This window comes from Oncorhynchus nerka, linkage group LG18 (genome assembly GCF_034236695.1).
Source record: "Oncorhynchus nerka isolate Pitt River linkage group LG18, Oner_Uvic_2.0, whole genome shotgun sequence".
In the NCBI taxonomy this organism is placed as follows: domain Eukaryota; kingdom Metazoa; phylum Chordata; class Actinopteri; order Salmoniformes; family Salmonidae; genus Oncorhynchus; species Oncorhynchus nerka.
Genome location: NC_088413.1, coordinates 61,231,687 through 61,247,871, shown reverse-complemented (window position 1 = coordinate 61,247,871; position 16,185 = coordinate 61,231,687). Strand labels below are relative to the sequence as shown.

General features: G+C 42.2%; 1 protein-coding gene across 1 annotated transcript in view; it reads left to right on the top strand.

The window, feature by feature from the left end:
- LOC115146267 (pleckstrin homology domain-containing family G member 3-like) overlaps positions 1-16,185 on the top strand; it is a 57,553-nt gene that overhangs the window by 6,966 nt on the left and 34,402 nt on the right. Inside the window, exon 2 of the mRNA XM_065004250.1 lies at positions 3,144-3,211. Within this exon, the coding sequence (XP_064860322.1) occupies positions 3,163-3,211 (49 nt within the window). The 5' untranslated portion in view covers positions 3,144-3,162. The remainder of the gene's footprint in view (positions 1-3,143; positions 3,212-16,185) is intronic.

The following is a 16,185-nucleotide window of genomic DNA, read 5'->3' as shown; positions in this document are numbered from 1 at the left end:
CAGTTTTCATAACTCAGAAAATGTGATGATGGATAATGAGGTATAGAAGTTTAAAATGCAGTAAATCTGTATTACTGTGTTGACCTTGTTCTTGCCAGAATATCCTTTTATAAACGTTATTTTTCCATTCAAGTGTGTTCTCTGATTTTGTTTTTTATTTAAAATATTTTGTGGATCTGGCGTTTTAATGGACTACCTTTTGAGCCCTTATTTCTTGTCTAGTCACTCATTGACCAGTAAGGGTTCTGAGAGATTAGCAGTGGTGTAAATTACTACTAAAGTAGTTTTTTGGGTATCTGTACTTTACTATTTATATTTGACAACTTTTACTTCACTACATTCCTGAAGAAAATGTTGTACTTTTTTTCCCATACATTTTCCCTGACAACCAAAAGTACTCTACATTTTGAATGCTTAGCAGGACAGGAAAATTGTAAAATTCACGCACTTATCAAGAGAACACGTGGCCATCCCTACTGCCTCTGACCTGGTTGACTCACTAAACACATGCATCTTTGGGAAATTATCTTTTAAGTGTTGGAGTGTGAACCTGGCTATCTGTACATTTTAAAAACAAGAAAATGGTGCCATCTGCTTTGCTTAATATAAGGAATTAAGTGATTTAAACATTTTACTTTTGATACTTAAGTATACTTAAAGCCACATACTTTTACTCAAGTAGTATTTTACTGGCTGACTTTTACTTGAGTAAATATCTATTAAGGTATCTATACTTTAACTCAAGTATGACAATTTGGGTACTTTTTCCACCACTGGAGATTTAGTGTGCTCTTTCAGCTGGTATAGCTCTGAGGTCATGGTTCCAGATCTGTCTGAAGTGGACTAGCTCAGTGCACTGGGGGAGGAGTTCAAAGTCTTGCCTTAGACATGAACAATCTTGGTGAAGTCCTCCACTTCAAAATCAATTGGCTGTACTTGGTCAAAGGGTATTTTTTGAAGAGGCTTGAAGCTTTAGGAACCTTAAAAAATTTTTTTACAGCCTTTCATTCACTCAAATTATTTCTAGATGTAGCACCTGTTACCTAATTTGATAGCTGGCTGTAACACAGAATGTAAATTGATTTCTATTTCTTAGACTCAGTTTTTATAGTTCAGACACCCCAGTAGGATTGACATGTTTGCCTGTCGATAGTACTTAGCACCTCTGAACGTTGCTGGCAGTCACACTTTTCTGTTCACAAAGCAAAGAACTTAATCTCGTCAGCCTTGTTAAAATATTCCAAACCATAAGGTGGCAGTAGCGTTGTTTGGCAATGCATGTCTGTGTTGCTTAATTTATGGTCTCGATTCCAATGTTAGCTAGCTGCGCCAATGTTGCTATTTTGTAGAAAGTTGTTGTTGATACCAGCCAGATGGCCATGCCTAGATAACTACCTAGTAAGATGAAAAAGAAACCATTTAATTCACTCTCTATAATCCCCCACTACCAGTGCCAGTTTATAACCAATTGTTTAGCTAGCTAATGTTAGCATATTCGCTAGCTAGCACAACAGCCTAGCGTCCTTAACTAATTAATTCCAGAGCTAACACAGGCAGCTGTTTCATGGAAACGAATCTATTGTGATCTAATTATGACTGTCAATACTGACTACAGTGGTTAGCTAACTTGAAGTATTTCGTTTTGTGCACTTAGCTAGCTACCATCTCAAAGTCTTCATTACGTATAAAATGTAACTGGCTCATGACATTTAACCGTGGATATAGAAAATGGTTACTCCTGATGGCTCTCCTACGTGGGGGTTTGTTCTCTGATTGGCTCAAAGTTGAGTTATTGGCCAATGAGTATTTCGATTCTACAAGTAGAAATGTCAGGTTCGTTGCTACCTGGTCGGCACTCAGCAGGTACCGCTTTTTTTGTTCTAGCCAGAGAAGGAACAGCCTCCCACTGTGATGAGTATCTATCATCAGTGAGATTCTGTGTTTCATGCTTTAGAACCAATAAAATGCCTCTGATGCATGGTTCCCAGGCGGCATGGTGTTAATACACAACCAACTCCACAGCTGCAGGAGCAATGCTCGCTGTTAAACCAATGATCATAATGTGTTGAGCAGGGCTCTTGTTTTCACCCAGCGTTCCTGTGCAACTTAATTGACAAACCTCGTGTGACAGTGGGCTTGGCTTGGCCTCAGCAAGCCAGCCTGTCAGCTCGTAGCAATGGCCAAAGATTGCACTTGGGAACAATGCCCGACACTAATCCCTGAAGAATTCCTTCCTCTCTGATCTAGCTGTGTGAAGAATGCAACTGAAAGATGGAGGCTCGCTAAGAATCACAGGAGATGAGTTCTCAGGCCCAGTCATCACTGTTAATTTAATTTTGAGGGAGAGAAGCAGTGATGTGGGGAAACTGGCAGGGAGGCTGGGCCTGGAGGTGACACACATCATTAAGACCAAAGTACTCTGGCATGATGAGGGCCAACCTAACTTCAGGCCACTGTTTGAACTCCCCGACCTGTCAACATGTGAAGCCTATGAAAAATTATGCCTCAGCTTTTTATTCAATTAAGCCCTTGTGGATTTGAGTTGGAAACTATTATAGAAGAGGGTAGCTAGCTATGGAATTTTTGTGGATTGTGGTAGTTTGGTTACTGTAAGGCCTGTTTGACAGGATTTCACCATTACCTTCACACACTCTTCAGGTGGCAGCAGAATTCGGATGTCTCATCCCAGCTAGGACCCTGTAGCTCTGTCATGTCACTGGTCTGATATAAGTCCTGAGATTAAAACATGAGCTATCTACACAGGCCTATGGAGCCCCATATGTCGGCGAGTGGCTGGCGCGAGCTAACGCAGACTAACCATGCAGTCATCAGTGGAATGGGAGGAATTTCTCAAATGCTGATAAGAATCCAGCTAGTTTCCCTCACTCATGCATAAGATTAGGAGTGAGGAATGTATGAGTTCCTTTAGCATGGTCTAGAATGTAGGCACAGAAGATGGTGTAACATGCACATTTTAATAATACAAGGTACATGTGTTCACCGGGGAAGCTGAGCAATGGGAGAAGGAGAGGTTTAAAGCTGTGATGAAAGAGTTTCATTATAATTTGAAAGCTTATGTATTGTTGATCGTACTGCAATGAGTTGACTTGAGACTGAACCTACTTTATATGTTGTCTTGGCAGGTCCTGAGGCCTGAGTGCCATGCCAGAGGAGTCCCACAGTGCTCTCCATAAGGGCCCAATGGGGGAAGGTAAGACCAGCCCTTTTAACATCTTATTGACTTTATGTAGTCGTATTGTAGGCTATATGCTGTGTGATCTGAATTCTCCGATGCACTGGTAAACAATGATCACTTGGTAGTCTACAGCTGAAAGTCCATGACTAACCTCTGACTTGATTTTTGCAGTAATGTTTGTTTGGCATCCTACAGTCACATCAGCAAACTAATGTGACAGTGATGGGTTATTCTAATCCAAATGTACAGGTTATTTGCCTTCAGCCAGAGTCCTGCATTGGTGAGTGGAAAAGGGCTGGCAACTGCAGAATAAAGAACATCTGGAAAAGCAGAGCTCAGAAACTCATGAATTCCCTGCCCAGAGTCGGTCAGAGCTGGCCTGGCAGAAAAACGTTGATTCTGGAGCTAGACTGCCCCTTCTGCATTGCTCAGACCCTTTAATGTGCAAACAACAAACAAGGATCAGGATGTGTCTGAATTTAAAATCGTTCCTATGCTTTACCTGGCCAGTGTAACTGACCTGCATGGTGGGGTGGGGGGGGGGGGGTGCTTCCTTAAATTATACTGAACAAAACAGAAAATAAAAAACTAAAGTGTTGGTTTCATGAGCTGAAATAAAAGATCTCAGAAATGGTCTATATGCACAAAAAGCTTGTTTCTCTCAAATGTTGTGCACAAATTTGTTTATATCCCTGGTAGGGAGCATTTATCCTTTGCCCAAGGTAATCCATCCACCTGACAGGTGTGGCATATCAAAAAGTTGATTAAACAGCACTATCATTACACAGGTGCACCTTGTGCTGGGGGCAATTAAAAGGCCACTAAAATGTGCAGTTTTGTCACACAACACTGCCACAGATGTCTGAGGTTTTGAGGGAGTGTGTAATTGGCATGCTGACTGCAGGAATGTTCAACAGAACTGTTGCCAGAGAATTATGTTAATTTCTCTACCATAAGCTGCCTCCAACATCGTTTCAGAGAATTTAGCAGCATGTCTAACCGGCCTCACAACCTCAGACCACATGTAACCACGCCAGCCCAGGACCTCGACATCTGGCCTTTTCACCTGCGGGATCATTTGAAGAGGGGAGTGGGTTTGCTGAGTTTTTCTGTTAGTAATAAAGTGCTTTTGTAGGGAGGAACTCTCTGATTGGTTGGACCTGGCTCCCCAGTGGGTGGGCCTATGCCCACCCATGGCTGCGCCCCTGCCCAGTCATGTAAAATCTATAGATTTGAAGCCTAATGAATTTATTTCAATTTACTAACTTCCTGTAACTCGGTAAAATCTTTGAACATGTTGCGTTTTATGTTTTTGTTAAGTATGCATTTCTTTGCAAATAATATTTAATAAGAACTCTATACAGTGCTCCTTTGTGCCTGTGTCCACATTGTCGCCCCCCCCCCCCCCCCCCCCCCAAACCTCTCTTCTCCACTGAACACATTTGGCGCTGAGCTTCCACTCTGGCTGAAGAATGCCAATGTGTCAATGGCTCCATTTTTCCTCCATCCGTCCTTTAGCCACCACCACGGCCAAAAGAGGCCAGTGGCTTGGAGGGGGGACGTGTGCCGCCCTCATGAGTTGTCTCGTTTTCTCAGACTGTATAGTTCTGTCTGTATTCAGGTGCCTTTTAGCAATTGAAGCCTCAAACAAATCTCCCAACTGTTTTCACCCTCAAATTGTAGTTAAACAATTTTTTTGTGGCTTATTTGAACTAACGCGTGAACCCAGAGGACTTAAAGAAGTACGTTGTCAATTTGTCTCCTGTGGCTGGATGAATGTTAACGGGCAGCTGGGAATGTTGTCTTTTTGAGGTAATGATTGGTCGAAGTGAAGAACTAAGAGGAATGTGTGAAAGGAAGACCCCGCTCTGTGTGAAAGTAAACAAAACTATGACGTTGTCGTGACTTTCCAGCTCCAATGCATATCTGGGGTTAAAAGACCCAAAAGTTTATGAAGTGACCACTCAGTTGAAAGAAAAGCCAGGTGATTTGTTTTACTGCCAACAGCGTTACAATAACATCAGACACGGCTAACATGGGACAAGTCTTGTCTACCTATGGCTGTCATGAAGTCATAGTCTGGCACTGCTCCAAGATGGCTTTATTTCATTTGATGTATCAGTTGAAATTCTTTTTTTTATAAAGACATGTACAAAAATGATTCTTAAAATAAGCAGGCTGTGATGGATTAGTACCCCCCCCCAGAGTAATTTAATCAAATTGACTGTTGGCTGACTATTGGAGGAAGTAAATCCTTTCTTGGGTTTTATACGTTTATCTGTTTTTTTTCATAAATGTTGCATTATCCCATTTTAGGAGACCATTCATGCAAACCCTTCTAAAGAAAATTATATATATATTTATTAACTTGGTCAATGTCCATGCTGTAGGAAAGCTAATGTACAGCTGTGTGAAGCTGTTGATGAAACGTGGCTGAACCCAGTACCAACAAACCTCAGGACCAGGGTGCCAAAGATCAGAGCTACCCCTGACCTACTTAGTAGAGTGTGCTGAAATTGGAAAGTAGCTGTGCTTGCGGAATGTATGGCTCTGTAAAGGGGTTGTACTAATTTGAGGGATCCACCCAGTCCCAGCAGCAGCTGTTCCAGCCAAGTATTGGCATGGGGCTCCAGACTATGGTGATCTAGCCAGGCAGTAGGGGCGATCTGGCATTTCTGGGTTAAAAATGTGATGGTGTGTTAGAAATGCCAGGGGTGATTTTTGGTCTGAGTTTGCCCCTGCCAAGCAGGAATGACTGGTCCTCTAAGTGCTGCTTGTTTAACTGAACCTCCAGACCTTTACTTTCGCCCCTCATACTGCTCCTCTATCAGTCATAGGCTGGTTGGCTGCACCAGCTCCAGTCACACTCTAGGTGCATGTGGATACTGCTTAGTAAGGGTTTTAATGCTCTTGTCATTTAGATCCATTGACTGCAACGCTGATCAGTATGTACCATAAAACTTTAATAGCCCGGGTGTTTCTTTGCTTATCACTGAACACAACAGGCACTTTTTATAGACTGCCTTCTATTTGCGCCAGGTGTCTTTCTTAATGCACACAGCTCTTGCTCATTTGCATAGTTAATTGTTTAATTCAAGCATTCACTTCTAGCATTTTAATACTTTTAATTTCCTGCACTGTCACTTTTATTTTGTCTTTAGTATGCCTCCTACTTAAACAATCTTTTTTATCCTTGACAGAATTATTTTCCTTACTCATTTTTGGCAGTTCCTATTTTCACAACTAAAGGTCTGTACTCCTGAAGTTGTTGCCTGTTTATGTTTGCCAGTTAGCTAGCAGTTCTCAGGTGTTGGCAGCCAATCACTAGCAGTTTCTTACTACCAATTAAAACATTAAAAAAAATATATGATATTCTTTTTTTCCAGGTCTACTGGATTATTTCATGTAACACATTAAACTTCAAACAATTTTGAAACAATGTTTATTTGAAACGGGTGTTTTATTTGCTAAAATGTCGTTGCCTGGCTATTAAAAGGGAACAGCTGCTATTTGAGCCTCTGCGTTTAGGCATTATAATTGAAGTTTTTCGGTATGTGTTAACTTCTATCGTTGGCTGAAGAACTTAGTGTTTTGGGACAGGGTAGAGCAAAATGTAGGATAGTCACTTGACTTCAACATTTTCAGAAAACCTACTATTCTCATGTTTTTTTCAACTGGTGAAAGGGATTAGCTCTTTTGTTGCCAATGCCTTTATACATTCAGCCTTATACTGCATTGCTCAGTACCCTGCCTCCCACTCCCCACAGTCACATGGAAATGTATCAATAGCTAGGTTAAAAAATCTGCATAAAACAATATGCTCATTTTCCCACCAGAGATGTTTCCGTCAAACTTTTATTGCGGATAAAAGTTGGTGCGTGATGACGTAGTGCACATAAAAATAACTTTGACATTTTATTTCCATGTGCCAAATAAGTTAAGAGTTGAAAATGTGATTGAGACCCAAACGCACCAGTTTGTGACAACTGTTGCATCTATATGGCAAATGTGCCCACTCTAGTCTTGGCATGTGCGCTCTAGCCAACAGCTCGCAGATAGTGTGGGTAGGCTAATGATGATGAGATTATTATGGATAAGTGCGAGAATTTTTCTTTTGTCAAACGGCAGCCAAGCATCAATCATGTCACTAGAATAAACCCTCAATATTTTTTGGAAAGAATGACCCTCTGCACCCTGTCAAGTTCACATTAAATTAATGAATCTGTGGCTTAATAAACTGCATGCGTTTACCAGTCGTAATGTGAGGACCAGACAACATATCGTTGCGTGACTCAAAGTTTCCTTCGATATGATTTATATATATTATGCATTTCCACCGCCATTTCTCGCATAATGAATTTTACCAACCCACAGATCCCACCATGTCGAACGAACAAATTGTCAACATTTTAATAAATTGTACTGGAATTTCCTGTTTCCATCAGCCTGGTTGCCATTTTTTTTTTATGCGTCATTTTATCAGCATGAAATGGTTGAATGGAAACCTGGTTAGTGTGAATGATTTTACTGTCTCTTACAATGACATTCCTCCCAGAACTCTTCCAGTGGATTACACACATTAGTCAGACTTTCTGCTGACTCTGATTCCCAGATCTGGGGAGGATCCACTTATTGTGCTACCTGTCTAAAAGTAGCTCATGATAATCTCCTTCCATTTAGAAACCCCCACATTAGTTTCCTCGGAAACAATGCTGCTTGTTTAAAAAAAAAATGTTTCCTGTGTCAGTGACCCTCAGTTAAGATACTCCATCCTGGATGGACTCTGGAAGTCCCCAGACTCACCACCACCTCACTACCCAGCTGTCCCCAGTTTTGCCCTCCCTCCTCAGTGGGACTCACTCTGCAGGGAAGTGCTAACGGGGCCCTTGGCCTATCTGTGGACACACAGCCTGGTGGTAAAGTTTACAATGTGCTTGGACCGCTGTCAGATGGCGTGTTGTCCAGAGGAAATGGACCTTTTGAAGAGGCTCTTTGGGCGGTGTGTTGCATGGAGACTTAAGTGGATCATCACATGCCTGTGCACTGAGGTCAATTGGCACTGCTGGATCCTTCAGCACTCAAACGTTGCTTTGTAGAAACTTACAGGATTAAATCAGGGTCTTTTGAAAAGATAAGCATCTTAAAGACTAACTCTTCTCTCTTGTTCAACCACTTTCTTCCTCTCATTAGTATTGGAATGATGGTACAATAGGTTGTATGTGCAGATAAATGTTTCCCTTGCTGCCAATTTTAGTTTTTAATCACTGTTTTTTTCACTTATTAAACAATTGTTGATCAGGTCTCTTATAGAACAATTGTTGATCAGGTCTCTAAAACTAAATGGGGGGAATTAGGAATTCCTTTTCAGAAACAAGGTAACGGAAAGGCAGAATGCACATTAAGCAAGTGCACAGCTGAACTTGCATATGATTAAGAACACGTCTATACAGTATATTCAACAATCACATTGTCATTATGGCAACTAAGCTGTGTCTATTTAGAAAAAAGTCGACCACAAACAGTTTCCCTTATAAGCACAGGATACCTAGCTGTATCTTGTGGAATGCAGGTTGTGTGCTCAGCCTCATTCACTGCTGCCATTCAGGTTTATTTACTGGCCTCTAAGCTAATCATTAACATTTCTTTGACAGTTTTGAACATTGAAGGCAAAGTGTAAATAAAACAAACAGGCTAGAAGTGAGATTCTTGTAATACCATCATCAGTGTTTAGTCGCTAGCGACGATTCATGGCTGTGAAGCTGGTTTTCCTGACCTTGTGACTAGGGGCAATGGTTGGTTGTAAGGTGCATGATAATGTAGTCTCTGACTAATTGTTAGTGTCAGCTTCTGCCTCCTGAGGAGCAATCTTTCCCAAGGGAATAAACTCCAGACTACACCCTCTGTTCCTTTTATATTTTATCTTAAGGGGAAAGAATGGAGGGGATGTTGGGAAGAGGAAGCTCTCATTTGAGATGTAGAGCAAAGTGCAAGTTCTGGCTTTCCCCAACGGCATGACGCCAAGCCTTTGGCTCAAAGCATAAGTTAACTTATTAAGGGGCGCCTTCGCATCCACAGAAGTTTGATGCAAGTTAAGGATGTATCCAAAAAGTACTAATCATCCAATTAGAGCGGTGTATTTTCCAGCTTGTGTGCCTTAAAATTAAACAAATATTTTTTTAAGTCTGCTTTATGGCTAGAAGGAATATTTAGGTTTGCGGATGCACAGTCGAGACATACAGATACCAGGAATGCCCTGGTAGCAGTTAATCAGGAAAGTTAATAGCGTGCTCAAAAAGGTGCTGAAATTTCTCAAGTATTCCTACAGGTTGCTTTCAAAATGATCTTTTGATTATACCTATTCTTATGAATCAAGACAAAGGGAATACAATTGTCTAATTCTTGTGATATTTTTTTTTTTTTAGGATAAAAGTCTAAATTCCTTTTTTTGTTTGACACAACAGTGTGAATGAGATCCAAGATTCATACTGTGTCCAGCAGCATGTTCTGTAGTTGATCATATGTCTGAGAATCATTTATATTTTAAGTAATCACGCAGCTTCATTTGTTACATGAGTCTGTGTGAATAGAACAGCTATGTCCAGCAATACTAACAGAATGGGTGGGGCTATACTATGCTGGTGCCTGCTTAGGAGGAAGAACACTGCTCACACAGTGAAGGACTTGATACATGTTTCATTTTCATCCTGGTGAACACATGCCACTTGAATGCCAATATCAGACCTGCAACAGGAAACAAGTCCAGGGTTCAGGAGAACTGTGTGGTCTTCTTTCATTGGCTTTCAGCCTCTAAAAGAGGATGTATTCATGATCCTTTGTTTTCATAAGTGTCCATGCAACGATAGGAGGGAGAAGAATGTGCATGCTGGATGTTAGACAGGTAGTCTTGTTTCTCTGTGCTAGTTCCTGATTTGGTTAGAAACATTCAAGGATCATTTAAAGGATGAAGACTGGTCACTTTTTAATGGAGAGGGTTTCATATCAAACAGATGAGGATTATGATGAGACTACCAAGTACCCTTGATACAGTCCACCTTTTGCTCATAAGGAAATGTCTGAGGGTATAAGCTGCAGCAGGAGGAGTCACAGGTGCCTGTTTTGCATGTTATTTTGGCATTTTAATGTGTCCTATCAAACAATATACACTGTTCAAAAAAATAAAGGGAACAATAGACAACAGGTGAAATAGGCAATTAGCAAGACACCCCCAATAAAGGAGTGGTTCTGCAGGTGGTGACAACAGACCACTTCTCAGTTCCTATGCTTCCTGGCTGATGTTTTGGTCACTTTTGAATGCTGGCGGTGCTTTCACTCTAGTGGTAGCATGAGACTGAGTCTACAACCCACACAAGTGGCTCAGGTAGTGCAGCTCATCCAGGATGGAACATCAAAGCGAGCTGTGGCAAGGTTTGCTGTGTCTGTCAGCGTAGTGTCCAGAGCATGGAGGGGCTACCAGGTGACAGGCCAGTACATCAGGAGATGTGGAGGAGGCCGTAGAAGGCAAAAACCCAGCAGCAGGACCGCTACCTCTGCCTTTGTGCAAGGAGGAGCAGGAGGAGCACTGCCAGAGCCCTGCAAAGTGACCTCCAGCAGGCCACAAATGTGCGCGTGTCTGCGCAAACGGTCAGAAACGGACTCCATGAGGGTGGTATGAGGGCCGACGTCCACAGGTGGTGGTTGTGATTACAGCCCAACACCGTGCAGGACATTTGGCATTTGCCAGAGAACACCAAGATTGGCAAATTCGCCACTGGCGCCCTGTGCTCTTCACAGATGAAAGCAGGTTTACACTGAGCACATGTGACAGACGTGACAGAGTCTGGAGACGCCACTGCCTGCAACATCCTCCAGCATGACCGGTTTGGCGGTGGGTCAGTCATGGTGTAGTTAAGAAAGTAATAGTAAGTGTATGTTGTGTAGTAAGCTGTTCGTAGCCCATGTGTCTCATCCTAATAATTTGGTCCCGTTCCCCCTCATAACTAAGCCTACTGTTCTGACTTGATAGGGCACAGCCTAGCCTGTTTTAGGGAAATGTAATGATTGACTATTGTAAGAGCTTTCATTGTCTGCTTATATGCCCACTTTATTTATCCTACGGTTCTGACTTGGTGTACAGAGAGAACACTGTAAGAACGGCCCATGTTGTGAATTCTGTTGTGGTACATTTCAAAAGTGCTTAACATAGACAATATAACTATGTTCATCCTAGGTCGTTCTTAATTTGAAATTATTTTTTATCCACTCGTCGTCCCCTTATGCCATAGTTTGTACCTCTCAATTGTCAGTAGAATCCACATTTTATTTAAGCAAGTCAGTCATATCAGCAATGTATATTTTATTTTTTAAGCCAGTAAATGAGGTTGAATTAACTGTTTTGCTGCCAGCAAGGCTCTGCTGATAGTCGTCAAGCCTAGCAGTGGTAAGGACTCACTCAATGGTGCTGGAAAGGAAGCTCTGCTGTTGGGACAGCTTTATTTAGGCCCTAACAGTTTGTGGGCACCATTTGTCATTGTTATAGTGCAATTCATGTGTTGTGTAGTGACTTTGCTGGCATGCATCTAAAAAAATCGGAGTTTCTACTCTACTGTGGGTTCGTAGATTGTAGTTGAGAAGGTTTATACGTACAGTACATCCCAAGGGAAGGATTTCTCAGACCCAAGAGAATATCTGGAATTTCTCACCTTCGTCATAGTGAGCACCTAGGTGGCGAAGACCATGTTCATCACTGCACTCTTGTTAAATGGTATGGGTAAGATTTAAGAAAATAAGTCTTATTTATTGGAGTATTTATTCCAAGGTGTAGTTTTCATGTATGGTAGTATTACCAACCTTTCAACACATTTGATTTGTTGCTGGATTTTCATGTTTCAACATCTCTATGGATGGATTTAGATCCTCTGCTGTTATGTATTACTATTATTTTCAACTTGGTTTGGGATTCCTTCGCTCATGTAGTCAGTTCCTCCTATTGAAATCAGGATGTGTTGCGTTAGACAGAACCTGTTAAGCACTGAGTCTCTCCATAGCAACTGCTTTGACTGGGCCATAAATATTTCCTAGGACAAAAACAACAACCCTTTATCCAGTGTCAATTTTACATATGAACATGGAAGCCAGGGCAGGTTGGTTTGCATACCCCCCCACCTGAACATGTCAATCTCGCAACATCTCTCAATGCTTTGCAACTGACAAGTTACACAGTTCTGTGGCTTGCTTGTCATATTCTGTCTTATGAAGGAAAGTTGATGTTGGAAAAAGGATATAGCTTCCTGATGAAGAGATGTATCATAGAGAACACGAGACAATGTTGGGGGATGGTGGGGAAATGCGAAAGATTATTTGTCTTTGATTTGCCACTCATTGACCACACAAATGTCATGTTGTCAGGAAAAGGTCCAGTTGGGGATGTCTTCACAATATTGTTTTGATCACATGGACTGGAAAATGTTCCAGGTCGCCTGAGAATAGTATTGACGTATACACTGACTTGGTGACTGGGTTCATCAGGATGTTCCCACTGTTAAGATTTTAGAACTTATCCAAACCAAAAGTGGTCGATAGATGGGAGCTTTTGTGCAAAACAAAGTGGGAACCACCACATTTAACCATGGCAAGGTGACTGGGAACATGGATGTGTACAAACAGACCAGCTATGACCTCTAAGGCAATGGTGGAAAAATGACAGTACAGGGACAAGGATTTGAGAGGTATGTGTCAAGGACTCCCAGACAATCACTGATTACTAAGGGAAAGCCAGTCATGTCGTGAACACCGACTCCTCGCTCCCGGACGAGCTAAACACCTTCGACCACTTAGAGGAAAATTACATTGAGCTGCTAACGCAGGCCCCCGCCACTCACGAGGACTGTGTGCTCCCTGGTTCTCCGTGGCCAACATGAGTAAGTCATTTAAGCGAGTTAACCCTCGCAAGGCTGCCGGCCCGGACGGCATACCAAGCCGCGTCCTAGGAGCATGTGCAGACCAGCGGGGTGGAGTGTTTTACGGATATATTCAATATCTCCATATGTCAGGCCTCACTTCAAGATGTCCACCATTGTTCCTGTACCCAAGAAAGTAATTTAGTTCAGTTATCTTGGCTATTTCCCCATAGCACTCACTTCTGTCATCATGATGTGCTTTGAGAAGATAGTTAAGGACCATATCACCTTCACCTTACCTGACACCATAGACTACTACAATTCACATACTGCCTCAACAGATTCACAGATCCCACCTGGACAAGAGAAATACCTATGTAAGAATGCTGTTCATTGATTACAACTCAGCCTTCAACACCATAGTGCCCTCTGAGCTCACCACTAAGCTCAGGGACCTTGGTCTGAACCCCTCCCTGTGCAACTGGGTCCTGGACTTCCTGACGGGCCTACCCCAAGTGGTGAATGTAGGCAGCAATTCCTCCACCATGCTGATCCCCAACATGGTGGCTCCACAGATGAATGCTCAGCCCCCTCCTGTACTCTCTGTTCACCCATGAATGTGTGGCCACGCACGTCTCCAACTCAATCATCTAGTTGCTGAATATACAAGGGGTAGGCCTGATTACCAACAATGACAAGACGGCCTACAGGGAGGAGGTGAGAGCCCTGGTGGAGTGGTGCCAGAAAAACCTCTCCCTCAACGTCAACAAAACACAGGAGCTGATCGTAGACTACAGCAGAGTGCACACGTCCACATCGTCGGGGCTGCAGTAGGTGTGACAAAAGCTTCAAGTTCCTCTGCATGCAAATCACTAACTACCTGAAATGGTCTCGTCACACAGATTGTGGTGAAGGCTCAAGAGCACCACCTCTTCAACCTCAGGAGGCTGAAAAGGTTTGGCTTGGCCCCTAAGACCCTCACAAACTTCTACAGATGCGTCTACTGAGAGCATCCGGTTTGGGCTGTATTACTGCCTGGTACGTCATTTGCGACGTCTGCAACCACAGGGCTCTCGATGGTGGTGCAGTCAGCCTAACGCATCACCGGGGGCACACTGCCTGCCTTCTAAGGACATCTATGGCACCCAGTGTTACAGGAAGGCCAAGATGATCAAGGACCTCAGCCACCCGAGCCATGACCTGTTCATCAAAGCTGGGACCAAGAGTCTGATGGCCTGGAGATGGAAGCTATTTAACAGTCACGACTAGCTGGCCTCCGCCCAGTACCCTGCCTGAACTTTAATCACTGTTACTAGCCGGTTGCCACCCGGTACTCTACTCTACACCTTAGACTGCTGCCCCATGTACAGAGCCATTGAATACTGGTAATTATAATGTTTACATACTGTTTTACCCCCTGTGTGTGTGTGTGTGTGTGTATACTGTTTTCTAGTCATGGCTCATCCTATATAACTACTGATGTACATGCCTTTTTTCTAGTCATCTACTGTCTATACACATTGTTTGTGTGTGGGTGGTACCAATCAATTCGGACACCTACTCATTAAAGGGTTTTTCTTTATTTGTACTATTTTCTACATTGTAGAATAATAGTAAAAACATCAACTATGAAATGGAACATATGGAATCATGTAGTAACAAAGAGTTAAACCAATCAAAAATACATTTTATATTTGAGATTCTTCAAAGTAGCCACCCTTAGCCTTGATGACAGCTTTGCACACTCTTGGCATTCTCTCAACCAGCTTCATGAGGTAGTCACCTGGAAAGTGTTTCAGTTTACAGGTGTGCGGAATTTCGATCAGAAATTCCGCACACACTATGCGTTTTGAGCCAATCAGTTGTGTTGTGACAAGGTATGATTGGTATACAGAAGATGTCCCTATTTGGTAAAAGACCAAATCCATATTATGTTGAGAATAACTCAAATAAGCAAAGAGAAAAAACAGTCCTTTACTTTAAGACATGAATGTCAGTCAATCTGGAACATTTCAAGAATTTAAGTTTTCTTGAAGTGCACTTGCAAAAACCATTAAACGCTATGATGAAACTGGCTCTCATGAGGACTGCCACAGGAAAGGAAGACCCAGAGTTACCTCTGCTGCAGAGTATAAGTTCCAGCCTCAGAAATTGCAGCCCAAATAAATGCTTTTGAGTTCTAGTAACAGACACATCTCAACATCAACTGTTCAGAGTAGACCGCATGAATCGGGCCTTCATGGTCGAATTGCTGCAAAGAAACCACAACTAAAGGCCACCAATAATAAGAAGAGACTTGCTTGGGCCAGGAAACACTAACAATGGACATTAGACTGGTGGAAATCTGTCCTTTTGGTCTGAGGAGTCCAAATTTGTCTTTGTGATGCAGAGTCGTGAAACATTCCAGGTGACGCTGGTTCAGAGAATGCCAACGGTGTGCAAAGCCTTCATCAAGACAAAAGGTGGCTACTTTGAATTGTCTTAAAAACATAAAAATATATTTTAAGACTTATTTTTTGGTTACTACATGATTCCATATTGGTTATTTCATAGTTTTGATGTCTTCACTATTGTGTATATTTTTGGGAGGGTGGGGCTTTCCTGTTTTTGCATGTTATTTTTGCATTAATACGTGTCGCATCAGTTTGCAAACAATGTTTAATAAAATATATATCATTGAGTTAAAGCCGCATACAAACCACAGTGTCTTTTTGTTTTCTTAAGGCAGCTCCAAAATGCAGGTGTTTCAGCCTAGCTCAGTGCTTTCTATGGTGGTGGGGCAATCCAGCAGAAAATACAGAGCGTTGCGCTGTGATTGGCTCAGTGTTCTCACTCATGCCTCTTGGGTGCTCCATATTACATTTAGAAGTGCCCATCCAAGAAGGCTCAAGGTCATTGGCTACAGATAAAATTACGCTAAATCACATTTGTAAAGTAGCTTTTATGGAACTGATCATGTCAACATCATACTTTGAAAATCTTAGCTAGCAATCATCATGAATCACGTCGACAATCTACTGGCAAATAATTTTTAATCCTTGTCATATGAAGATAAATTGTAGATCAAACGTATCGGTGCTCATCGGCCATTGG